The following is a 27,151-nucleotide window of genomic DNA, read 5'->3' on the forward strand; positions in this document are numbered from 1 at the left end:
CCAGGAAGATAAAGTTACAAATAATTTTATGGTTTGTTGTTGGTCCTGAAAATCCATCTATTTGAATAACCAGTCAGGAAAATAAGTTACCATAGGGATAAATAGTCCCTTTTCTGAAATACTGATCACTCAACTGGGCCAAGCTCTCTAATCAAACAGTGGTTTACTCAAAACAACTTGTTTCAAAATCCTCTTTGCTGTATTCACCGATACAAAACTATAACATCACAGAGTTTGCACAATTCTGATCAAACTTCCCTCATTGAAAGAAGCGCCTTAATTTAAACCCCCAAATCTTAAAAAATATCTGCCCTTGACCTCCCTTTTCTGAGATGTTACAAAAACTCTGTGAAGGTGGTTTTCTCTCTTTCTCTCTCTCTCTTTTGTTTTTAAGAGACAGAGTCTTGCTCTGTTACGTAGGTTGGAGTGCAGCAGTGCAGTCATAGCTCATTGCTTTCTCGAACTCCTGGGATCAAAGGATCTTCCTGCCCAGCCTCCTGAGTAGCTAGGACTACAAGCATGTGCCATCACACCCACCTACATTTTTATTTTTTTAAATTTTTGTATAGATGGGGTTTTGCTTTGTTGTCCAGGCTGGTCTCAAACTCCTGGCCCCAAGTGATCCTCCTGCCTTGGCTTCCCAAAGTGCTAGGATTACAGGTGTGAGCCACTACCCTGGGCCTAGTGTTCTCTCTTACTGCAGTAAGCAATAAATGTGACTTTGTTTTATCAATAGGATATTTTGGTAGCTTTCTCAGGGAGTCAGCAATCAAACTCCAGATCCCAAGCTATTAACTACCATGTGCTACTGCTTCTTTGCCTTTCGCACCCAGAGAATGTGAGAGCTGGGTATATATCTAGAAGTGGAACTGCTAACTCATATGGTCACTTTATGTTTATCTTTTTGAGATACTTTTTGAGGAAACAGTCTGCATGTATGCTTTGTCATTGAAAGAGATCTAATGCAACAAAAACAAAATATTGAGGAATCTGGGGACTAAAAGAGGAATAAATGATCATAAGTGGGGGTAGCGGGATTGAAAAACATTAGTTAGCACGACTAAGTTATTCCACTTTAAACGGAAGAAGTAAATGAGTTAACATAAGGTGGGATCAGGAAGAGATGAGTGAGTAGTGTTACATTGTCTTCCTGATTTTGACCAGGTTTCTGGAAGTGGAGACTTTGTTGCCTCATCTCTCACTACCCTCTTGGGAGTTCTACTCAGTTTCAGTGGATGGGGCTATGCCATCTGCAGGGACCCTGAAAAACAGCTGGAGTCAACAGGCCTCTCTCCTCGAGCTCATCTAACTCTCCTATGATGTTAGCATCACTTACTCTTCCTATTAATCTTCAATCTTGCCCTGCTACTCAATGGGGGATTCTATATGTTTATCATTGAATCTAGAGTTCTTTCCAAGCTTCCCAGAAATGTGAGAGAGACATTTATCAAACAGACTAGCTCAATTACAGATCAAAAGTGTTTAAGTATAAAAGCTTTATAACATTCCTATTTACACAATTATGTGAACTCTCTTAGTCTATTTTATGTTTCTATACAGGAATATCTGAGACTGAGTAATTTATAAAGAAGAACGATTTGGCTCATGATTCTGATATATGGAAAAACCAAGATTGGGCATGTGGCAAGAGCCTCAGGCTGCTTGCACTCATGGCAGAAGGTGAAGAGAAGCCAGGGTGTGCAGAGATCACACAGTGAGAGAGGAAGCAAGAGAGAGGGAGAGGGGAGGGAGGTGTTAGGCTTTTTTACACCCAGCTCTTTTGGGAACTAATAGAGTAAAAACTCACTCACCTCTGAGGTAGGGCATGAATCCATTCATGTGGGGTTTGCACCCACGACTCAAACACCTCCCTTTAGGTCCCCCTCCCAACACCACCACACTGGGAATTAAATTGCAACATGAGGTTTGGAGGCGGCAAACATTCAAACTATAGCACTCCCCATTTAAGAATAATGGGAATTTAATATGGATGTTACATACTTCCCAGAAAAACAAAGTTATTAAATACAGTAAAGAACTATGCTAGGCAAAATAATCCATTCCTCTCAACCCCCACAAAGATGTCTATGTTCTAATTTTTGGAACCTGTAAATATGTTACATTATATGGCAAAAGGGACTTTGCAGTTCAAATATAGTTACCTACCTCAAAGTAGAGAGATTATCTTGAATTACCTAGGCGGACCCAATACAATCATATGGGCCTTTCAAAGTGGAAGAGGAAGTCAGGAGAATCAATGAAAGAAATGCATTGACAGAAAAAGAGGCAGAAGAGATTGGATGCTTAGAGGAACTTGACCTGCCATTACCAGCTTTGAGGACAGAGGAAAGGGGTCACAGGTCAAGCTGCCAGAAGCTGGGATCCACCCACCACTGCCAGCAGAGAAACAGAGACCTCAGTCCCATAACCAAAAGGGACTAAATTTTTCCAACAACCTGAATGAGCAGAAATAGATTCTCCCTAAGAAAAGGGAAACAAAGAAAGAAGCATAGCCCTGGTGCCGCCTTGATATCAGTCCTGTGAGACCTCTGTTGGACTTCTAACCTAACGAACTATGAGATAATAAACTTGTACCATTTTAAGCCACTAAATTGGTGGTAATTTTTTTTACAGCAGCAATAAGAAACTAATACAAGGAACATGAACACAAATATCATATGCATTCTTGTATCAGGGAAGTTTTCACTATTGATTTTCAAAGTGTTCTTATGAGGTGCATAGTTTGCTTGATTTGACTTTATTTTATTTTACTTTTTTTAAATAAAAAAGGGAATTATGGTTCAGGAATGTTAAAATGATTTCCTCAAGCAACAAGCAGAAAAGGCAGGACTCAAACGGGGGCATTCTCACAATGCCCCACGTTATGAGAATTTCTCCCAGTTGGAGGGAAGCATTTTAAACCACTTCCTGTATTTTTGTTTGAACATAACCAGGTCATTCTAGAAGTTTTTGGCTTCCCAAAGCAAAAAACTTAGGCAGATTGTACATTAGTTGACTTTCTTTCTTTTCATAATTTTGGGTTGGTGATAACGAGTTGAGTCCCTCTTATTAAGAGTCCAGCTCTCTAAACTATTCATCTTGTTGTATTTCTTTTTTTCATATGTATTTTGCCTGAGCCCAAAATGCAGATAGTAATGGCATTCAACAATTTCCACAGAGAATCTGGAGTCTATTAATAAACATGAAGTGATTTGCTTCAATTCCTAGAATGCAAACAAGAATTTATGGGGGTTTAGGCTCTCTAATGTACATGTTTGTGGAATCATATTGATAATTATAAATATTGTTAATCTTCCAGACATTCATAGAAAGAACACAGTTATACACCATTGATTCCTAGGAGAGATGCTGACAAAAGAAGGAAAATCTCTGTTTCTTTCATTTCTAATATGTTTCTGAATACACACAAATACATGTTTCCAAACAAAAGCATTTTCTTTACTAAGGCAGTCCTCCCTTTCAGACTGCATTTATCAACCCTTTTAAGAAAGTATTATTACATATTATGGAACGTTTTAGGATATTAACAGTATTGATATATTATTGTTGATTTTTAGAAACCAATTTCCAGAGACTATCAATAAAAAGTTAAGCATACATTCAAACTAATTTCTGAATTAGTGGAAATAAGTTAGAATCTACTTTAAGTCTAGATTAGGTGAATGAAATAAAATGCTAGTGGGAATTAGGGGGATTATGTAAGAGAGTGGTAGGAGGCGGGGGTCTGTTGTAACATAGAGAGCACACACCTTGTATCAAGTAAAAAGCTGTTCCTTTGATTTAGCCAGCTTTTGCTGCATGGGGAGTAAGGACACATCATTGCCAGATCTGATCTTTTAAACAGAAGTCAAAAACATTCTTATGTCATTTCCTGATACTTAAAATATTGGCAAGTAATTAATTTTTGAACCACACCTGCTGTCTGTAATCAGTTTGGAGTCTCGCATCTCAAGTTAACTGACAAATGGGAAGCAGTACTTAATTTTGATTTATAAATCAAAATAACAGTACTATTTTTGATTTATAAATATATTTTGTAAAATATCACAGATTCAGAGAGTCTGACAAATAAAACTAACTCTTGTTACTGTGGTGTCAGGTTAAATGCTATCTTTTCAGAGAGACCTTCCTTGTCCTGGTTCACAGATATGATCAGTAACAGGCAGGGTGTGATTAGAGACCAAATCCTAAATCCTTTCCTGTTTTGATGCTTCCTGTAATGTAGCATTAAAGTGTAGAGAAGCAGGTGGCAGATGCAACTAGCTTCAATGGTTTGATGATTAGTTAACTTTAACTTTAGCAAAAAAATGGCCAATGACTCTTCAACTTGATTCTTCAAGAGCACCAATTTCACTTCATGCTCTCAAATAGCCACTGATAGGTGTCTAAAAATAAAAAAAAAATCAATTGAAATAAAGAAAAAACTAATTCTTCTATCTCTTCCCCTCGTTTTCTTCTGACCGGCCTTAACATAACAAACACCAAAGTCATCTATCTTTGCACTTGGAACAAGCTTACAGAGCATTTAGGGAACGCTTGAAGAACCTATTTGGTAAACCAAGTTCTCAAATGAATCCCTGAATCATGTAGAATTGCTGACTCGGGTAGAAGTCTGGTTGAATCCTCTGATCCATTCATCCAATAGGCACTGGGATGCTAAGTCAACAATGACCTAGTCCTTGTCCTTAAGTAATGTGTACAATTTAACTGTTTGTCTGTTTACCTAGTTATCCATTTAATATTTAACAAGCTGTTTCTATATGCTCAGCACTATGCTTGGTGCTTGGGGGTACAGAGAAATAACCCAGCTAAATGCTAGTAATTGATGTTTTGAGCAATTACGGATCATGTGCATTAGCCTTTTTTCATACTGCTCTAAAGAAATACCTGAGAACGGATAATTTATAAAAGAAAGAGGTTTAATTGACTCACAGCTCCACATGGCTAGGGAGGCCTCAGAAAATTTACAGTCATGAAGGGGTAGCAAGGACCTTCTTTGTATGGTAGCAGGAGAGAGGAGTGAAAGCAGCGGAAATGCCAGACACTTACAAAAGCATCAGATCTCATGAAAACTCACTCACTACCATGAGAACAGCATGTGGGAAACCACCTCAATGACCCGATCACCTCCCTGCCTTGACATGTGGGTATTACAGATCCCTCCCTCAAAACATGGGGATTATAATTTAAGATGAGATTTGAGTGGGGACACAGGCAAACCATATCATCAAGTGACAAACTAAGGATGTGAAATTATTGTTATTTTTGTTGCTGTTGTGGCTAACATTTGTTGAACATTTACCACATGCCAGGCACTGTTTTTAGCATGTTACATATATTATTTATTCATATGTAATGCTAACCATAACTCAGTGAAATAGGTACTACCATAAGCCTGCTTTACAGCTAGTAATGGTGGAACTGTGACTCAGATCCATCTAATCAGTTCAGCTTTAAAGCCTACTGTTCTAATTACTAACAATAAAACTATAAATTACAAGAAAAGAGCTGTTAATTATGATGGGCAAAAAGGTGGTTCCACAAAAGAAGCCTTCAAATTGAAGCTGAAGAAGGACTAGATTTTGACACCTTACATATTTTTCTCTTTGTCAACGTTGCCTTGATTACTGCTATTACATACCTCATGTAATACATTGTAAATTATGAGTACAATAAGATTTCTAAAACATTTTTACTGTAGTAATTATGAAACAATAGAGTGATTAGCAGTTTTATAGGTAGGTATAAGTCCATATTGACTTGGAAATATTTAATTGTATTAAACAGATTTTGGCAATCAACTGTTTTTCTTATGTCTTAAGTGTCTGTGACAGCCAAAATTCTGAGTGTGAAAGGTTCAATATGGAACAAACATTACAACTTTTGAAATCAATTTGGATAACCTCAGTTTAATAAAAATCTAAAAAATTTCTGCTTAATAAGGGATGGCTGATTTTTTTTTCTTTTCCATCCTGGGCACACTAAAACAAAACCAATTCTTTTTTTTTTCCATTTTTGATTACTATGGTGAATAAGATTGTAAAGAAAGAGTATCTTACATAAATTGTCTTAATTTATTGATAACTAAACAATCCAGAGAGCATTATAAATGGCTTGTGGTAAGGATTTCCTAGGGCACAAACAATATGACCTAGATCTAGTTTTTCTTTTCAAGTTTTGAGTTCTCTTCCCTGAAGCTCCTACATGGTAGCTCAAAATGGCTCCCTAGGAAGCAACCGCCTGCAAGAAGAGCATGTTGGTGTCTCAGATTGGCCAGCAGACATCCAGTGATGTCTTGATTAGGGAGACATAGTATGGGTACCCATCCCCATCACTATGGCCACAGTGATTGGCTTAGACTGAATTAGTTGACTTTCCTGGACTTGGGAAACACCCAGGGCAAACCACATGGCTGAAAAGAGAAACTTGGCGCCGGGCGTGGTGGCTCACACCTGTAATCCCAGCACTTTGGGAGGCCGAGGCGGACTGATCACAAGGTCAGGAGATCAAGACCATCCTGGCTAACACGGTGAAACCCCATCTCTACTAAAAATACAAAAAATTAGCTGGGTGTGGTGGCACGTGCCTGTAGTCCCACATACTCAGGAGGCTGAGGCAGGAGAATCATTTGAACCCGGGAGGCGGAGGTTGCAGTGAGCCAAGATCACGCCACTGCACTCCAGCCCGGGCAACAGAGAGACTCCGTCTCAAAAAAACAAGAAGGAGAAACTTGGGTGCTCTTCTCAGAAGGAGGAAGAGTGACTAATGGCTGCAGTTAATGTCCACCATTTTAAAAAGTACATGTTCATTATACATGATTTTAAATATTAACAAAAAAATAACAAATGCCTGCTGTGTGCTAGTTACCATGTTTACAGGCATCCGAGCAATGACTAAAACAGATTCTACCTTCAAGGAGCTTTTAGTCTCTAGGTGTGAAGTGTAAGTTTTAACAGAGAAAACAAATCACCAGAAAAAGTCAAGAAACCCCATATGCCTCAGAAGATCAGAAAGTTGGTCCATCCTAACCAATGGCAGAAAATTGAGGTTTGTAGAACTTCAGTTATCCAGAAAAGAGGAAATAATATTCATTCAGTCTTCTATTTAAGAGAATATGCAGTTCACTGTAGGAAGCTGCTATTAAGGATAGTTCCTTTCTAGAAATGCTTTAATTGACATTTTGGCATATTAGAGAATTTTAGTTATCTGGAAAATTGACATTTTTAACATTTCTGAACTTCCTAATTTCAGATAAAAGATGACAAAGTAACCATCATGGTTTCTATCACACATAATATATTTTACTTACAACATCAATTTAGAATTTTTTAAGCATCCACATCCCATTTCTTGCCTTTTTCAGAAATATACTCCTACCCTAATTTTTAAATATTACTGCGTTATTTATTCCAAAGCAATTTTTTTCTACTTCACCTTGTGAACTACTACTTAACCTTCAAAAGATCCAGTTCAAATATAACTTTGTGGTGGGTGTCTCTAAACCAGTGCCTGTCCGTAGCCCTAAAATGCCATATATCTACTACAGAGCCCTTACCCTACCTAGACTGTGAACTTGGGGTGCATGGATCTGCCTCTTATTTATTCTAGTATCTCCATGAGCTATCATCTCTCCTGACACACTGCAGATAGGCAATCATGTTTGTTGCATTGTCACTTCTTCTCTCCCCCAGGAAGAGTACTTCATAAAGTTTCTTGGTAGAATAGAAACCTAAGAAATTAAATTAGGGTTGTTTCTGTAGAGGTTACAATCAGAAGAGTGAATGGTTTTGTTGGTTATGATTCCCTTCCACAGAATTCTTGTTCAGCAGAAACATCCTGGTAGCTAACCATGCAGTCATCTCTTGAGCCACAAAGGAGACAGAGTGTAATGAGGGTACATGAGACATTTTACAGCAGACAGCACACTGCTAAGCACTTAAATTCCAGAAATTGCATAGGGAACAGCAGAGGAGTCTGATCTATACAGCTGGGATTCTAAGAACCTAAAACTCTGATTTCTTGGCTCAGAAATTCATTTGCAATTACTGACCACAGAGAAAGCCGCCCTTGAAAATTTCATTTGCTTGAGATGATGTAACTGGGAATTGAAAAAGTACCCATGAATCTTTGCGAGGAGGCATACACTTTTTACTTGAAATATTTTATTTTGTTCCATTGACTAGAGGAAAGCAAACCTACAAAACCGTTTGCCCAAATTCCACTCTCACAGAACATTTAATAGAATAATTACAGCAAAAGGAACATCCAGGGCAGGATGATGTTGGAGAGAAACCAATCATTGGATAGGACAACTGGGTGTGGCTCCGGGTCCCCAGGTGAGAGGGGTAGGGTGCCCTCTGGGTACTCTACTTAACTTTTATTTTCTTTTTTAATCCCCCTGAACACAATTCAAATTAAATCTCACAATAAAAGGTGTCAACAGGGTGACATCCTACCAAGTCCCCTTATCTCAGTAGCCACACTAATTGAATTAAACCCAGCCTCTTATCCCCCTAAAAATGACTCCTTTCATGGTTGTCATTCACTCTTTTAGGTCCCATGCAATACCAAGTATAAACTACTGCATCCACCTGAGCGTGCCTGTTTTTCCTAACACATCACTCTTAGCATGACAAAGTAGAGTAAAGAATGCTCCCACTTAGTTCCTAGCCAAGAACAAACCCCTGATTTAGCTAGCATAAACCCAAACAAAAATCAAAAGTATATGGTTAGCCCAATTCTCTGGGCAAATTAAACAGAATATTTTAAACTGAGTGCTATTTGGAGTAGATGGAATGGAATTGTGTCATTTTCTTTTCTGAGATGGAGTCTCGCACTCTCGCCAGGGCTGGAGTGTAGTGGCATGATCTCGGCTCACTGCAACCTCCGCCTCCTGGGTTCAAGCGATTCTCTTGCCTCAGCCTCCCAAGTAGCTGGGATTAGAGGTGTGCGCCACCAGGCTCAGTTAATTTTTTTTTTTTTTTTTGAGACGGAGTCTTGCTCTGTCACCCAGGCTGGAGTGTAGTGGCACGATCTTGGCTCACTGTAAGCTCCACCTCCCGGGTTCACACCATTGTCCTGCCTCAGCCTCCCGAGTAGCTGGGACTACAGGTGCCCACCACCACGCCTGGCTAATTTTTTTGTGTTTTTAGAGACAGGGTTTCACAGTGTTAGCCAGGATGGTCTTGATCTCCTGACCTCGTGATCTGCCCACCTCAGCCTCCCAAAGTGCTGGGATTACAGGCATGAGCCACTGCACCCAGCTGGAATTGTGTCATTTTCTAGGAGGTTTTCAAGGCCTTGGGTTCTCTGCTCTTCTTTTATCTCTCTTTGTAATGGATTTAAAGACCATTTATAGGTTGTTTACATTGTTTTATAATTATGACTCACAACTGTTGTCTGAGCTTCAGACTATACCCATTTCATTTTGGCTGTAGTATATTTAAGAAGTCTCACATATATAATAATCCCAGTTGGGATTCTTGATTTTCTCCCGTCCACTCCCAGCAGCCTCCCTCATCTCACGTGTTGCCATCATCCACACAGTGCCTCACGTTAATCCTATTCATTTGGCTTCATCTTCACTATCACACATGTCCCTGAGCCAGTGGTTCTCAAAGTGTCATCAACATTGCCCAATGACTTCTGATAAAAAGCCAATATTGAGGCTTCCCGCACCTCTAGTTCTTCTGAATCAGGTTCTCTGAGAGCAGGGCCCGGTAATATGTACTGTTACAAGCCCTCCAGATGGCTCTGATGCACACTGAAGTTTGAGAACCACCTCACTTAGCTCCCCTATTCTAGCTAGACACCAGCAACAGAATCATAATTGGTCTTTCTGCTGCTACCTTTGCCCCCTCCATTATCTTCCCAGCAGCCAAAGTAATTTTATTCCTAAATCTGATGCAGCCACTCCCTCACTTCCTTGCTTAGTACTTCTTAGTGGCTTTTAAATGCACTCAGAATAAAATGTTTAAAATGTATCATGACATACAAGGGGTTGCATGAATGTGGCTCTTACCTATTGCTCTAACATCTCCTCTTTCCTTTCCTCTCATTTCCCTTGCTGATTAAATCATCATCACATCAGCCATCTGACCTGCTGGTCACTCTAGTTTTCACATTGCTGGCTTCTCTTGTAGTAGGTCCTTTCTTTTCTACCTCAGTATCCTCTCTACACCTTTTCCATTATCACACTTCAGAATTTCCATGTACCTATCTGTTTGCTGTGTACCACGTAACTCTATCCTAGTTGCTGAATTGTGTAAGAACAGAGACCACATTTGTTTCATCTCCACTGTGTACCTACACATTGACTCTTGCAGTGCTTCTAACTTGATAGGTATTTAAAACCAAAACCAAAAAAAACAACAAAAACTTGTTGAATAGCTAATCAAATGCAATTCTTATAAAGGATAAAATACACACCAAACAAATAAAAATAAAATCAGTGTTAATATTTGTTCTTAAAATAGTGTGCTTGAGAACTCCCATGTAAGATCCCATCTGAAGTTGGTGAATGCTACTTGGGAACTCTTATGGATATTGGACAAATTATATGTGCCAGAAATTTAACAAGAGTGCAGGGTTTATGCTGGAAAAGACTAATGAACCTATTTAATCCACTGGGTCTTACAATAAGCCCTGAGCACTTCACCTATGTACCATAGACCTTGATTCTCTACCTTTAGTTGACGCTGACCCATCTTCATATCACATGGCAGCACCCAGTAAAAACACACTTTGAGTGTGTCACCCAGGTTATTCTGCTTTTGATTACTACCCCTTGAGTTTACCTTTTAGGTTTTTGTTTGTGTTGTTTTTATTTTCTCCTTTTACTTGCAAGTTTAGTGTGCCTTGGATTCAGAATAATCTTAGCTTCTTTTTTGATCTTGGCCATTTGCATTTGTATAAGCCATGGATGGTACCTGTTGATTCCAACCATTCCCAGATGCCAAAGCATAATCCTTTGGACCCAATGTTAGTGCCAGTTCATGTGTATGGTGCACCTCACAATGGGGAGAACTGGACAGGTGCAAGCAGATCTAGGCTAAGGCTCTGTGCGAATGAGGTAACTGGCCTGTAGTGGCTTCACTGCTCCCTGTGTGAACAATCCTTTCTTCATAGAAACCATGACATAATCTTCCACTTCCCAAGAAATGGATTTGCTTCCCACACCCAAGAAGCCTTGTTCTCAATAATTCCAAAAGTGCCTCCTAAGGTATAGATTAATAAAGGCTAATGGCATAATTTATTGCTTTACAAAAGACATTAAAGGATTTTTCTAGGATAGAGACTGATGGCTAATCTTACGTTCTACTTTGCCATGCAGTGTGCTGATAGTTGCTCGAATATTCTAGGTGTGTCTGTGAGGTTTCTGGATTCGATGAACACTTGAATCAGTAGGTGAGTAAAACAAATTGCCCTCCCCAATGTGGATGAGTCTTATCCAATTATTTCAAGGCCTAAATGAACAAAAAGGCTAAGAGAGAATTTTTGGATTGTTTAGGAGCTGGGACATTGGCTGATGGATTTGACATAATCTTGTGAAAGGCAGTGGCTGTTTACTTAAGGTCAATTTTACAGAAAGTGGGAGAGGTTACAGAAATGGGAAGCGCTGCAATTACTCAGATAATCCCATTATAAATCTCACATAAAGTGATACACTCAAATGTCTCAAAATAATAATAAAAAAATCAGTACCACCAAATGAAGAAAAAGGAAGGAAGGAATGGGGGGAGACAGAAGAAATAAAAAGTTTAACCAAGAAAAGGATCTTGTGAAATTGCTAAGTAGTAACCTGTTTGCTAAGTAACCTGGGTCTCAGATTAAATGAGATAATTCGCACAGGTGATGAATATAATGCATGAAACTCAATGCACATTTCCCATCATCATCATCACCATCATTATTATTGGATATCAGTTCCTGCTGATGCCCACATCAAATTGCATGCTCACTTGTATATGCACACAAACATTAAACAAGAAATGTGTATAACTGAGCAAATTAAAAGTCTGTTCATTCATCTCAACAGGGGAAGAAGAGAAGCAAGCAGAACTCACATTGAGCTGAAGTTCGTCTGTCCACTGCCCGATCAGACGGTAACCCGGGTTGCTGGTGTTTGTGGTCTGGTACTGAAAGATGTCATAACGCCCAGGTGCATCCCCGTTCTTGTTAAACATCACTGGAGTGCCAGCACTACCTAAGGAAGACAGAAAAAATGAAAGATTCTAAATTTAAACAAGATTCCTTATATCTCTCGTACTATGGGTGACAGGCTAGATACTTGCCAAGGAGCAAGGTAGTTAGTAGATATCCCCTTTAATAGGTCCCCCCAAAACGGCCCCTGGAATTCATAGGCAAGTTATCACTATGGCCTATGGATTTTAATTATAGAAGGTGGAAGACTACTTCCCCTTTTGAATAGTTTCACTATTTCTCAATATTTCTTAAAATTTTATTCTAGTATTTTCCCCTTTCTGAGGAATAAAAACTATATGCACTATTTTTAAGAGACAGCCTTAAGTTTTATTATGCTCCTGATGATGATGATTTTAACTCTTATTTTAGTTTCTGTCTAACCCTAAATTGTGGTCAGTAAAGAACAATTTCAAAAATAACAAATTAATGTTAAAAGAGAAATACAATTTAGAAAACAAGAAGTAAATAAGAAAAATGTATTTAAATGTACTTTTCTACTCATTGTATTTAAAATGTTTTTGCTGGTTATTTCTAATTTATATCATAAACAGGTAAAATGTTTGGCAGGTGTTCAATAAATATTGGTTTATTTCTCAATCTCTCATTTGTATCTTCCTAAAATGTCTATCTTAAGCCACAACCAATTATTTTGATAGAATTAGACTTTGGAGTTAATTTTAAAGAACCAATATATTTATTAAGTGTATACACCTATATCTATATCTGTATCTATCTGTCCATACTTAATATATAACTGTATATGGTTGGATGAGTAAAGAATCCTTAATATTAACCACATAGAACAACTGGAAAACTATGTACAAATGATGCAAGACGTGAGTTTTGGTTAGTTTCAGCAATAGTTACAAACGAATCACCAAACATTTAGTAACTGAGTTCTGTTTATTTCATGATCCTCTGGAACTAGGAAAAAATACCACTGGCCACATGATAATATGATATATGACTGCTATCTGTCTATAGGCTAATACTGGACCAATATTCCCAGCAGAAAACAATGCTCTATTTCGTGCCATTTACAAACTCAAATGGTGCTTTGGCCACACACAGATTCAGCTATTGACCCAAATTGATGGCACCAAAGCAATGCTGCTCTGAGAATATCAGTGCCCTCTCCCAGTGTGAGCCCCAGCTTGCTGTTTGGAAAATAAAATAAAAATTATTTATAGTGACAGAGAAATTAAAATTAGATATCAGTTAGAAAAGGGCAACTTTGGTGCAATGAAAGATACATTTGTCTGGGTTGCTGAAAGCATTGTTAAGTCTGGTTTGGGGGTATAAGCAAATAAAACAATGATAAAAATAAAAACTATAAAAAATCATTATCATCTATTGAACACATATTTTAGCGTCATTGTTTTTTTTTTATTATTATACTGTAGGTTTTAGGGTACATGTGCACAATGTGCAGGTTTGTTACATATGTATCCATGTGCCATGTTGTTTTGCTGCACCCATTAACTCGTCATTTAGCATTAGGTATATCTTTTAGCGTCATTCTTGTGTTGAGTTAGTTGTTTGTGTGGGGACGTTCTCAACATCATGGCTGCTTCCTCAAGGTTTGGCATCTTTTTGATTTTTTTTGTTTTTTTGTTTTTTTACTATTTTAAGCATACTTTTCCCTGTCTGGTTAAGTTGCTGTCATAACTCTCATTTGAATATGAATATTCAAATTGCCTCGATATCCATCTCATCCTGTCTCTGTCTTGTCACCCTTGATCTACGTATTTGAAGGCAGTCTTCATCCATTTCCTGTTTTTGTGTTCTAGACAAACAAGACTCTATAACCTGAACCACTTGAGTGGCTTTCTCTGCTCCTGGAACTACCAAGAACGGGCTTACTGAGTTCCCTTGCTTATACTCACACACTCTTCAAGTTAACAAATCCAACTCTGTCACAGGAAACATATCTAGGTAATGCCCTGATATGGTTTGGTTGTTTCCCCACTCAAATCTCATCTTGAATTGTAGCTCCCATAATTCCCGTGTGTTGGGGGAGGGACCCAGTGGGACATAATTGAATCATGCGGGCAGTTTCCCTCATACTGTTCTTGTGGTAGTGAATGAGTCTCACCAGATCTGATGTCTTTAAAAGGGGTTTCCCCTTTCACTTGGCTCTCATTCTCTTTTGCCTGCCACCATGTAAAGATGTGCCTTTTGTCTTCCACGCTAATTGTGAGGCTTCCCCAGCCTCATGGAACTGTGAGTCCATTAAACCTCTTTTTCTTTATAAATTACCCAGTATTGGCCATGTCTTTATCAGTAGTGCAGCAGTGTGAAAATGGATTAATACATGCCCTGAACCCCAGTAAAGGCTTTGGCACACTGGCTCCTTCCTCCCTCTCTGCTCCCCACTTGCTGGTGAAGTGTTCATACCTAACTGGTATCTAATTTAAATTTCTCCATCACTATAAACATTTTTTTATTTTCCAAACAGCAAGCTGGAGCTCTGGGAGTGGACACTGATCTCTTATGAGCAACACTGCTTTGGTCCCGCCAATTTGAGTCAACAGCTGAATCTGCGTGTGGCCAAAGCACCATTTCAATTTGTTTTTTTCTGTCTTTTACCTAGACACTACCCCCATAGATCACAAAGGCACCCACTTTATCATAATAGGATCTCTTAAGCCTGCTGTGTGTAAGAACCAACACAAGTCTTTCCAGTACAGGGAGAAAATAATGACAACAAAAACCTCAATAACAACAAAAGATTTCTAATATTGGCTTTCTGATTTCAACAAGCCTTGCGAGTATATAAGAAGAAGAAATAAAATTTGGATTTCACATGCTATTAGCAAATAAATGAGAATCCTGTCAGTTTGCACGAAGACATTATTATTCACATTGGATACTAGGATTCATGTTGTGCTTTACTGTAATTCTATAGCTTCTATTCATTAAACAATGTGATTTGAGATTTTCACAGTCTTTGAGAGGGGAAAGGAAGAATATTGGAGGCCTGGGGCTCCAGAGGAACTCAAGTGCACCAGCTACATATTCATCAGAATGGGCCCCATCACCTAATCTTTCTCCCTTCTTGCAATTTTTGTTAGAAGAAATGGTCTTGTCATGCCCTTTCCATTCTCATTAAAGTTCCAGTTTAAAAAATATTAAGGCAGAAGAGCTGCATACTTTATCTAAGTGATGACTTGTAATAGCACATTGTGTGGCTTTGGCCTTTTTGATGGATTCTCTAATGCAGCTGTCTTATTATTTCTAGTTTTTAATCCCCACATCTCCTTTTTAACAGCATCCATGAGCTTCTTAAAAGAGAATAAGAAGCATTGTGTTCAGTGAACTCTATATTTTAAAAAAGTCCAGAGGAGATAAAGAATTCACCAAAGGGGAAGTGATTCCCCACAGAGATGCCCACAAGGCATTAGAGCCAAGATGCAGGTACACTAGGGCAAAAGAAGTAGGGCCACCGGACAAGATGGGTAACAGACAGTAAAGGACAGATAACAGATTCTACTGAAGCCTGAAATTTCCCCTACTGGATGAGAGTATCTGAGTTTCTTTCTTCTTGGACAGAGAAGGAATAGAGATTCAGATAGCCCAGATAATAAAACAGTCTTCTGCATCAATGTATTTACCAGACACATTTTCTGTTCTCATTTTACCACGCCATGCACAGATTCCAGGAACGCTGCATTTGTTTGGGTTCCTGATATCTCTTTCTGCCCAAGAAACCACTCTGAATATTAGTACTCAAAACAGTGACAACATATATTTTGTAATTTGGTCAGAGCTCTGTGGGGACAGCAGCTCTCTGGTCCACTCATGTCAGCTGGGGCAATTTAAGGCTCTCATGTCTGACAGTTGATATTGGCTAACAGGTGGGATCCTCAACTGGGGTTGTAGCCAGAACATGTGGCTACATGTGGCCCATCAGTGGGGCATCTAGGCTTCCTCCCAGTATGGTAGCCATGCTCATAGTCCAAATGTTCCAACAAAACTAGACAAAAATATTTTGCCTTAGAAGTTACAGTACTACTTCCAAATTAGTCACAGGCTCACTCAAAGGGAGGAAAAATAGATCTCACCTCTTGATGAAGGAAAGCTAACATCATATTGCAAAAAGAGCATGTGAGATCTGCCATCTCTACAAAATATAACCTACTCCAATTTGTTTTCTAGAAACTAGTAAATTGAAGTACAGACATGCTTCAGATGAAATCCTTCTTTCTATAGCTATTATTTGAGATTTTACAATCAAGACACCAAATTTGTTAAATTTATATTTGATGGGCCAACATAAAGATAACTAAAATGAATTTAGGCTTGGGACTTTGCATTGATTTGGGATGCAGGAAAAATATTTAGGCATGATAAAAACTAAATTACCCATTTCTTTCCTCAATGCATAAGAGGAGGCTAAATACTTGATAAAACTGTATCAATACCTGTAGGGTACGATATTATCATTTCTTAAATTGCTACTTTGGCAAATGTGAAGACCAGAATTCTTAAATTATACTCTGCTATCTGGAACAGAACTCCAACCTATACAGCAAATTTTGCACTAAAGTAACAGTGAAACATAATCTCAAGCTTATTGAGACAAAGAAAAATCAAAATCCTCCTAAAACATGCAAAATAAAGTTTAAATTTTTCACAGCAGATTGGAAAAAGACTTGCGTTCTAGATCTGTCTCTGTCCTTTGCTAGCTATGGAGTCTTGAACAAATATTTTCTTTTCTCTAGGATTTGATTTTTTTAACCAAAAGTCAGAAAATTGAATGAGTAAAACATGTCAAGTTTTTTCCCCTCTAACCTTTGCTCCCGTAAAGTGACATAGGACCCACTGATTAAATTTAGCACAGCTTCTTTGCTTTACAAAACTTTTGAGCCCTGTCATCCATGAGTACTGCAGTGTCTTGGGAGCCAGAAGCCTCTTAGTTGTCATATGGAAGAAAAATATATCCTCAGAGAAAGAAGATTTTGTTGACCATAGAGTATGATTACAATGATGACAAAAAAAAAGAGAGAAAAAATTAGCCCTTCCTGAAATTCCCATGCAACCTCAGATCTAAAAGGAGGCAGCAGGAATGATGCAGGAAGCCCTTCCTCTCAGCAACTTGAAGAATAACATTCAAGGAACCAGATTGTGGACTTAGTTGTCCTGTGTCTCAAGTATAACATCATCGCTACCTAGCTGTATGGATTTGAATATCGTAATTCTTAAACTCCCCATGAATCAGTTTCCTTATCTGTTAAAAAAAAAGGAAAAAAATAGCATCCTAAACCATTATGAGGTTTTAAAGATAAAATAAGCCAATGCATAAAATGTTTAGCAACTTCTGGCACACAATAACCACTTAATAAACATAAGCCCTATGAATAGCTCAGTTATTCTGGCTTGTCAATAGACAAGACCATCTAGACAAAATAGTCTATAATCATTCTCTAACAGAAGAATCAGGGAAGAACCATCAAGAAAACTCACCAAACAAATTTTATTTTTGTCGCAAGGGTAAGAATGTTCATACATATCCATGAACCAGAATAAAAAATCCAGAAACTGACCTCAGCAAATGAAATATGATGCTTGAAAAAAATAAAATTTATATTTGTTTGACTCTGGGAAAATTGGTTATACAAATATTAGGAGATTCTGTAACATCAAGAAAAAAATACAGAAAGAACATAGCTTGTAGTTGACCTTCTTTCTCTCCATGGAAACTAGGAAACTATTGATCCCCATATAGAATGTGGTTCCTCTTCATTCAGATACTAGGTAACTCTTGAAAGATTGATACAATGTTGTGGGTTTTAAATGAGTTGTTATTAAGAGAAAAAAGTAAAGAGTTTTTAAAAATCATACTATATCTAAACCAGTAAGTTAACAATGATAGAATGCTATTAAAATTAATCTGTAAATGTTATTAAAATTCCTCCACCTTCCCATTAGTGTTTTTTCTAGCATAAGATTAATCAGTATTTCCACATTACATTTGATAGTAATACTTCCTCAGTCTCTTTGAGTCAGAAACAGTTCCTTTATCTATTATTCTCATGACCTGGACACTTTTGAAAAGTACTTGCCAGTGATTTTACAAAACATCTTTTAATTTGGATTTGTTTGATGTTTCCTTAAAATTAGATTTAAGGTAGGCTTTTTGGCAGTAAGACCTCAGAAGTGATGCTGTAATCATGCCAGTGTATCATATCAAAAGGCACACAATGTTCATAAGTCTCATTAGTGATGATGTCCACCTTGATTACCTGTTTTATGTGCTATCTCCCAGTTTTCTCCACTACAGAGCTACTATTTTCTTTTTGGTTATTCATATGTATCTTGGTGAAAGGTACTTTGAGGCTATGCAAATATCTTGTTTCTCATCATGCTGTAACCCAATACTTTCAGCATCCCATGACTCTTGCCTAAAAAAATTACTACTTAGGTCTTTACAGAAGGGTGACTTTGTATTTCCATCTTAACTTTATTCCATCATGCTGCCTATTCTCTTGTATTTGTTTAATTGGTTCAAGTGTTTATTGATATCAGTATGGATTCATGGTTATTTATTTTATTTTATGAGTTATAATCCACTGGGGTCCCAGAGATGGCCAACGGGATCTCTTCCAATTTGGTTTCTGTGCCCTTTCAACATGACCACTTCAGTTTTTGAGAACTTTGTTATATTCTGGTACAGCATGTCTCAAGCTTATCTTGGGCTTTCCCTGCCCCAGCCCTGGTCCCAACCATTATTTAAGGGTTCTTCTAACCTTTTTAATTTAACAATGGTATTTATAAATAAGATCTGTGTGCTACATGTGCTCATTTTTACCAGTGTACCATTGCTCTCAGGCCGTCTCAGGGAACAGAGCCAGGCAGAATTGGTATACATAATACATATATAAAATTTACTTCTATATTTACCCATTGCACGTATATTAAAAACCATACATATTGTAATCCAACACAACAGAGTTCATTCTATATTTCTTTCATTCCTTATTAGTGATTTTTATCTTGGATAATGAGAAACCTGGCTCTCATTATTCACAATATATATAATTCTCAGTCCCATTATATACATAGATTAGCTTCAGAATTGTGAAAAAAATACAGATTTACTAGATGTTGTCCAATATATGTGTACAGTTATTTTGTCTTCAGCCTTATACAGTTAGATACTATTTTCCAAAATTACTTGCATTCATTATTTCTTCCTCATCCTCCTTCACTTCAGTTACACAACTTATTTATAATATAATTAAGATTATTTGTTACTGTCTGTGTTGAATGTTGCATTGCTCATACATTGAAGTTTACTTATTTAGCTCTTGGCATGTGAAACATTAAGATGTTGTAAGAGTTGAGACTATTCAAATAGACATTATCAGAATGTGCTTCCTCCTATGTCTTTTATCCTATTGGCCCATTTTTTCACCTATCTCTACCCACCTCTTTTAGGAAACCTATCAATTTATAAAAGAGTTTTGTACTTTGAGAAATATGTTTAAAACTTGAAATATGGTTGATGTGACAAATTACAAATATTACCTCAATTAACTTGAGTATTGTGATGTTAGTTTATAAGAGAGAGAGAGAGAGAGAGTGTGTGTGTGTGTGTGTGTGTGTGTGTGTGTGTGTGGCTTTTCATTTATGGTTCTCGGCTCATAATTACCATAGCCCTTGTTATAATGTTGGGGCACTTTAGGCCTCAGAAAACAATTTCTCTTTCTGACCTTCCCCTGCCCTCCTTTTACCAGCCCAAGGCAGGATTCTAACCTTCCTCCACCTTTTTGTTAATAGGCTATCAGACCTTCATTTTAGAAGGGTCCTGCCCCATATCCTGGAGGAAGAAATGTTGCACAGATAGACCAAGAAGGATCTGGACAGACAGGCCTCACTGGGTATTCCCACTTAGCCTATTAGTATTAGACTATACCCTTTGTGTCCAATCACATTTCTTCATGGTTGTCGATCATGCCTATTCAATGAAATCTTCATAAAAGACCCAAGAGGACAAGGTTCAGAGTTGAACACATGGAGGCTGACAGGAAGGTGAGCAAGAACTCATGTGTGTGCAGGGGAGGCCAGCACACTCCAAATCCCTGGGGACAGAAACTCCTACTCTCAGGACCCTTTCAGACTTTGCCCTAGGATCTCTTCATCTGGAGGTTTGTGTCCTTTAAAATACCCTTTGTAATAAATTTAAGTAAGTGTTTTACTGAGTTCTGTGAGTTGCTCTAGCAAATTAATCAAACCTGAGGAGGGGATTGTGAAAATTCCAGTTTATAGCTGGACCATCATAAGCACAGACAAAGCAACCTAGGGTTTGCCACTGTCATTGCAAGTGGCAAGGAGAAGAGTCTTGGGAAATAAGCCTCCAACTTGTGGGGTTTGACAGCATGCCAGATAGATCATGTAGGAATTGAAGTAGAGGACACTCAGCTTGTGTCCACTGCAGAATTTATGGCTAGCTTGGTGGGTGGAGGAAACCTCTCCACTGACACTTGGTCACAGAAGTCTTCTGTGTGAATTCTTGTGGTATGAGAGCAGAGGAAAAATGGCTACAGTTTTTCCATATTCAGAGGTACCTACAGCAACTGCTCCTTTCCCTTCCTCTTCCATCCTATACCCACCTAAATTCACCAAAGAAGAATTTGGCTTTGTGCAGCAAAAAAAAAAAAAATCTCTATTTCAAGAAAATGAGACCAAATCATAACCCCCAAATATATCTTAACTCATTCTTTCATTCATTTGCTCATTCATGCATTGATTCAATCATTTAAAGTTTCATAATCAAGCAAGTTTTGATACATATTTTAAAGCAAATAATAACAGACATTTAAAACTTATGAAACAGAATGCCAACACTTAGGATTCCAAAAAGGATGGATTTTTGGAGACTCACCATTGAAGTTAACATTGCGGATATACTTCAGCAACTTCTTGCCTCCGGCTTGCTCCATCTCTGGGCAGACACCCCGGTAGTCAGCACAGAGATCCTTGTTCATGTGGTGAAGGGCGTGAGCCATAGCATAGACTGCGTCAATCACGAACTGGACTTTACCTTCCTGCTCATAGTTGGAATCTTTTCCAATTCTCTCCTGTCCTGCACATTAAAACAAGAAACACACACACACACACACACACACACACACACACACACACACACAAATTGGCATTGAGTAGAATGTCCAAATTTAAAAGTAAACTTTCAATTATGCTTAAAGAAAACACTGCTTTGATAAGTACAGTAATTCAAGCCACATTTGCCTACCATGTGATAGCCAGTTGGTATCCATATCCAGCTACCATGTTAGGTTTCTCTAATAGTTTGTAGTATTTTACTTTGTGACACCTTACATGCTATTCAAAATATAGTGGTCCCTTAGAATAAAAGGATCTTTGAGATTAGAAGCTGGGTTGCTACATTCAAATCTGAAAAGCTCGCTTACTCTAGAAAGGCCAAATGGATAATGACAGAAAACAAACTAAATTTCACACCTGAACTCATTACCTTCTACACACCTATTGTACCGTCTCTGTCGCCTGTCTCAATTGTTAGTATTACTGGAGATTCAGATGCTCAGGCTAGAAACACCGATGTCCGTTTTCTTTCTCTTCTCTTTCACGATCCCTGCTCTCACATATGTAAGTCTAATGAATTCTAGCAGTTCTACCTGTGAAGTACTGAACAGTTTCAAACACTCCACCAATGGTCTCTTTATGCCTTCCACCATTTTCCGTCACGTGCAATGCTCAATGTTTCCTTTCATCCATTAATTCCTCCACGTTCACCTTTACAAACTACAGAGCTGGTCACACCATTCCCACACTAAGAATCCTTCAATGGCTGTCTACTGACTACAGATTAAAACCAGATCCCTTTTACTGGTTAACAGTAGATATTTATCATTTTGCTCCCATCTGCCTAATAATGATAACAACTGATATTGACTAAGCGCCCACACTGTGTTGAAAGCTGTGGATGTGGGATTTTTATGTCATCATCACTTTGGGAGGTAAATTTTTTTTTATCCTTATGATACCAATGGGAAAGCTGAGCCTTATAGAGATTAAATCACCTTCCAAAGGCCATTTACAGGTAGAGCAATGATGATGGCCCAGGCTTGTCAGACCCCAAAGCCCACATTCTTCTTATTACCTGGACCCTGCCTACCCTCTCACATTTATTTTCCTTTATTCTTCCACATAGGTGTGACTATTGTTGCTGTCAAAACTATCTTTGCTCATGCTGTTTACTTTGCCAGGGAGATCCTTCCTCTTTGCTTCCACCATCATACTTAATTCCCAACTGTTTGTCACACTGAGGCGCTCAGTCGCAATTCAACATTCCTGTAAAACATTTCAAATCTTGCTTATAGCAGTCAATAGAATCATATTTTAATGCTCTACCAGGTGTCCAAGACATTTTTCTTGTTTTTAAACTTGGATCCCCACCCTTGAACGTAGCATTTAGCATCTGGTGGATACTAAATAACACTTGTTGCATTAAATTACGCATTCATTGAGTACATGACACCAGTAGCTCTCTCTAGACCTCTTGTCCCTCTAGGAAGAATAATTATCCACGAATTGCATTTCACTCTCACAGCAATATTTTCCAAATTGTTTTCTATGGCATATTTGTGTAGTGAAGAAACAATAAGAGTTCTACAACCTCAACCCCTTTTCCTGCAAAACACACAAAGGTTTCCCAACAGCCACTGTGCTAAAATGTTTTCGGTTGCTTCACTGAGAGACTTTTCCAGAACATTTAACATATAACATAAAATGTAGTCTCCAAGAGGGAAATTCAGAATTTCCCAAATTTACTTGAATTTATATTTTTAAATTTCAGAGCACCATTAATATCTCATACGCTAGAGAGTTGTGTTTTATATGTATCTCATTTAAATACCAAATCAACTTTATGCTCACTGCCTGTCACGGGATCTAGGGTTTTTCAGTGTATATAGTATAGGATTTTTTTTTTAAAGATAAAATTTATCATGAATTTATGCAGCTACTTCCCATTCAAATTCAGGACTACAGAGTTTTTGCTTAACCTTGACACTCTTAAATCTCTACTTCCTTTCTCTCATGAGGAAAATCTTGGTTCTTAACGATACCATTATGATTATTCATTTGCTTTATCCCATAATATACAGATAACATTCTTAGAATAACAATCATGTCTAATAGTCCAAAAAGTATAGAAAAGCCTTCAGCATATGCCTATATGTGTTTTTCATGTTTTGCCTGAGTATTTTGGGGAAGAATTTTGAGAAGTGGAGGAGCTTTGTCAAAGGGTAAATTTTTTATATATATTGGCAAATTCCACTCTAAAAGGGTTGCATCATTTTGCTGTCCCACCAGCAATGGATTTGAATGTTTGCTTCCCTGCAACCTCAGCAACAGAGTATGCTGTCAAACTTTAATTTGCGTCAGTCAGGTACGTGAGAAATGCTACCACAGTGTATTTTTATTTGCATTTTTCTTGTTATAAAGGAAATTGAGCTTCTTTCATGTGGAAAGAGGAAACTTACTTCTTTTTTTGTAAACTGTTCATAAATAAGCCAATTCTGATAAAAAGTTATTGGCCATTCTCTTCTCTATTTAAATTTAATTAGATATATTAACTCTTTGAGATTAAGTTGCAAATATTTTTCCCAGTTTGTCATTATTCTTTTACCTCCTTTAGGTATCTTTTTCCAAATAAAAATTTATTCATTTCTTTCTAATAAAATGTATTGATTTAGTTTTCTCTTAATACTTCTGGATTTTAAATCATGGTTAGAAAAAAGTGGCCCACTTCCAGAGTACAGAAGTTTTCATCCATGTTTTCTCTTAGCACTCATATAATTTTTTTAAGTTAAATATTTGACTCACTTGGAATTTATTTTGTTATGCAATGTGAGAAATGAATCAAAATTTTATCTCTTACCATATAGCTATGCAGTTACTGTAATTTATGACAGTTCACCTTCTCTTGCTGATCTGAGGTTCTGCCTTTACTATATGTTAAATTTCCATATGTGACTGGGTCCATTTCTGGATTTTTAAAATCTGTTTCATGGTTTACTTTCTCTATCCATGCACCAAACCAGAGTTTCAACTATAAAGGCTTTATAACATATTTTAATAACTGACAGAGCAAGCCCCCTGTGCCAGATTTGTTGATTTTTAAAGATTTTTCTGAATAATGTATTTCTTCCAATAAAATTTATTGACCATTATCTTCAGAAAGAAAATCTAGCAACTTGGTGGTCCATTTATTGTGTTTCTGTTGTATTTAAAAATAAACTCACCTAGAACAGAAGCCTTGCAGAAGTTGAATCTTCCTATCTGTATCTTCGTTTGCTCAAGTCTACTTTTGCTTCTCTCAATAGTGTTTACAGTTTTTCTCATATAGGTTTTGAATGTTTCTTGCAAAGTTAGCCAAAATGTTTTATTCATTTTTGCTATTATAAGTATGGTGTTATTTTTCATGAATCATTTTACTGGTATTTCATCTATATATAAAAGCTATTCTTTGCTACACTGTGGCTGTTTTACTGTTTTCCAACTTTCTATTATGAAAAATTTCAAACATAGAGCAATGTTAAAAGAACTTTAGAGTGAACTCACTAACTAAATTCTAACATTACCATTTTACTATATTTATTTTATAAGGCTATTCATTTTTAATATGAATTTTATAACCTGCTACTTTATAAATTTCTCTTATTTTTCATAGAACTTAGAAAAGGCAATCTCAGAGGCATTTTGACCACTATAAAATATATACTATGAAATAGGTTCAGACTAATAATTGAGGGGAGCCATTTCTAAACTACACTAATAAAGACAATCATCCTGGAGAGAATGCCTTGAAAAATAACTGCATTATTTTAGATAATACAATATTTTATTATCTGTGAAACATTGCAGGCTTTATCCCTCTCTCAGAGAGTCTCCAGGTATGTTAACATATTAAAGGCTCTGAGAAGACTTATGCATTAAATTTGTCTTTGGAGCTAATAGGACTTGAAAATGTAGCCTTGGCCAGGCGTGGTGGCTCACACTTGTAATCCCAGCACTTTGGGAGGCCGAGGCGGGCGTATCACAAGGTCAGGAGATCGAGACCATGGTGAAACCCCGTCTCTACTAAAAATACAAAAAAATTAGCCGGGCGTGGTGGCGGGCGCCTGTGGACCCAGCTACTCGGAGAGGCTGAGGCCGGAGAATGGCGTGAACCGGGGAGGAGGAGCTTGCAGTGAGCCGAGATCACGCCACTGCACTCCAGCCTGGGTGACAGAGCGAAACTCCGTCTCAAAAAAAAAAAAAAAAAAAAAAAAACACACACAAAAAACAAAAAACAAAAGAAAATGTAGCCTTATATCAACAAAATCAGAAGTGACAAGTTTATGTTTTATAAAAAGGACTTAGGATTTATTTTCCCTAGTGTAGCAGTCATAATTATTTGCCAACCTCTGAGTCTTTGACTACTCATATACCATCCCTACTCCTCCTCTCCCAACTGAAATCTGATTCTGTACAGAGATTGGAGGCCACCAATGTGAGTGAGGATTTCTGGACTTTTCACTGAGTTAATCCTGATTTGTCTAAGGCAATCCAATCTCCTCTGCAAGGACTGGTTTAGGAACAAGGGATGGGATACAATTCTAGCCAATGAGATATATGGAAAGAGTTTGCTGGGGAACTTCTGAGAAAGTTTATTTATTCTTACAAAGAGATTAGTCAGTTGTATCAAAAATCCCCCACACCACACCCTGCCCACACACTCTGCAACTACTCTAGTCATTTTGTAGTCCTGAGGAGACCATAGCATACCAGCGACAACAGGATACATACTTGATAGGGAAGTGAAAATGCAACTGAGCTGTGAGTTAGCCAAGCTTGAAATCACCCTCCACATGGTCTTCCGAGTAATACATGAAATAGTTCAGCCACTTACTAAAGCTTGATCGTCAATATTTTCCAGGTTTATTTAACTACTACACTTCTTATTCATATACTAATTTACAAAATTCTAAGGGACTAGCATTGAACACACCCACACACACACTGAAATACAGTGTTAAGAAATATTTTCAACAACATAGCTTGAAGTGGACCAAAGAAAAAGCAGCTTTTTTTCAAATAATTCTCCGTTAACAGGACGTTCTTTGATCTCTGTGATTTAATAAGACATTATTATATTCTTTATTTGGAGGAGGTTCATCCTTTTCATCACGTTTTCTAGGAAAGAGTCTGCAGTTTAGACAAAATGAGAACTCTGAAGCATTATCTTTTACCTCTCTAGTATGCAAAGCTTGCCTTTTCCAGTCTCCTGATTTTCTTCTCCATTATTACTTTTACCCAAAGAGTCCAGTATTTATCTTTAAAAGGCACACTCTTTTAAACTTCTGTTGAATAAACTGTCAGTTGCATTACACAAGAATAACCCATAAACTCTTTCACTCTCAGAATTTCTAATGGTCATGCTATGGGGAAGATGTTTTCTTCGAAAGACCTGTTTAATTTGCCCATTCAGCATACTGGTCCCTCAGAATATATGCCTTAGTTAAAATGTATCAGCAAATTATTAAGATAAAAAAGATATGGAAAATGAAAGATATAATGGATTTGAAATTGTTAACATAAAAAAAAATCCTGGCCGGGCAGGGTAGCTCACTCCAGTAATCCCAGCACTTGGGAGGCCAAAGTGAGCAGATCACCTGAGGTCAGGAGTTCAAGACCATCCTGGCCCACATGGTGAAACCCCGTCTGTACCAAATGCACAAAAATTAGCTGGGCTGTGGCGTGTGCCTGAAATCCCAGCTACTCAAGAGGCTGAGACAGGAGAATTGCCTTGAACCCAGGAGGTAGAGGCTGCAGTGAGCTGAGATCGTGCCACTACATTTCAGCCTGGGCTACAGAATGAGACTCCGTCTCAAAAAAC

The 27,151-nt window shown here is 37.7% G+C and overlaps 1 protein-coding gene across 3 annotated transcripts in view; it reads right to left on the bottom strand.

The window, feature by feature from the left end:
* The window catches only part of GRM7 (glutamate metabotropic receptor 7), an 883,018-nt gene that overhangs the window by 266,765 nt on the left and 589,102 nt on the right, over window positions 1–27,151 (bottom strand). For all 3 annotated transcript variants that reach the window (XM_003264928.3, XM_003264927.3, XM_030802151.1), the window contains exons 6-7: window positions 21,113–21,313; window positions 12,087–12,226 (exon numbers count right to left, since the gene is read on the bottom strand). In XM_003264928.3, coding sequence (XP_003264976.2) covers window positions 12,087–12,226; window positions 21,113–21,313 — 341 coding nt within the window. The remainder of the gene's footprint in view (window positions 1–12,086; window positions 12,227–21,112; window positions 21,314–27,151) is intronic.

The sequence above is a fragment of the Nomascus leucogenys genome, chromosome 21 (genome assembly GCF_006542625.1).
Source record: "Nomascus leucogenys isolate Asia chromosome 21, Asia_NLE_v1, whole genome shotgun sequence".
In the NCBI taxonomy this organism is placed as follows: Eukaryota; Metazoa; Chordata; class Mammalia; order Primates; family Hylobatidae; genus Nomascus; species Nomascus leucogenys.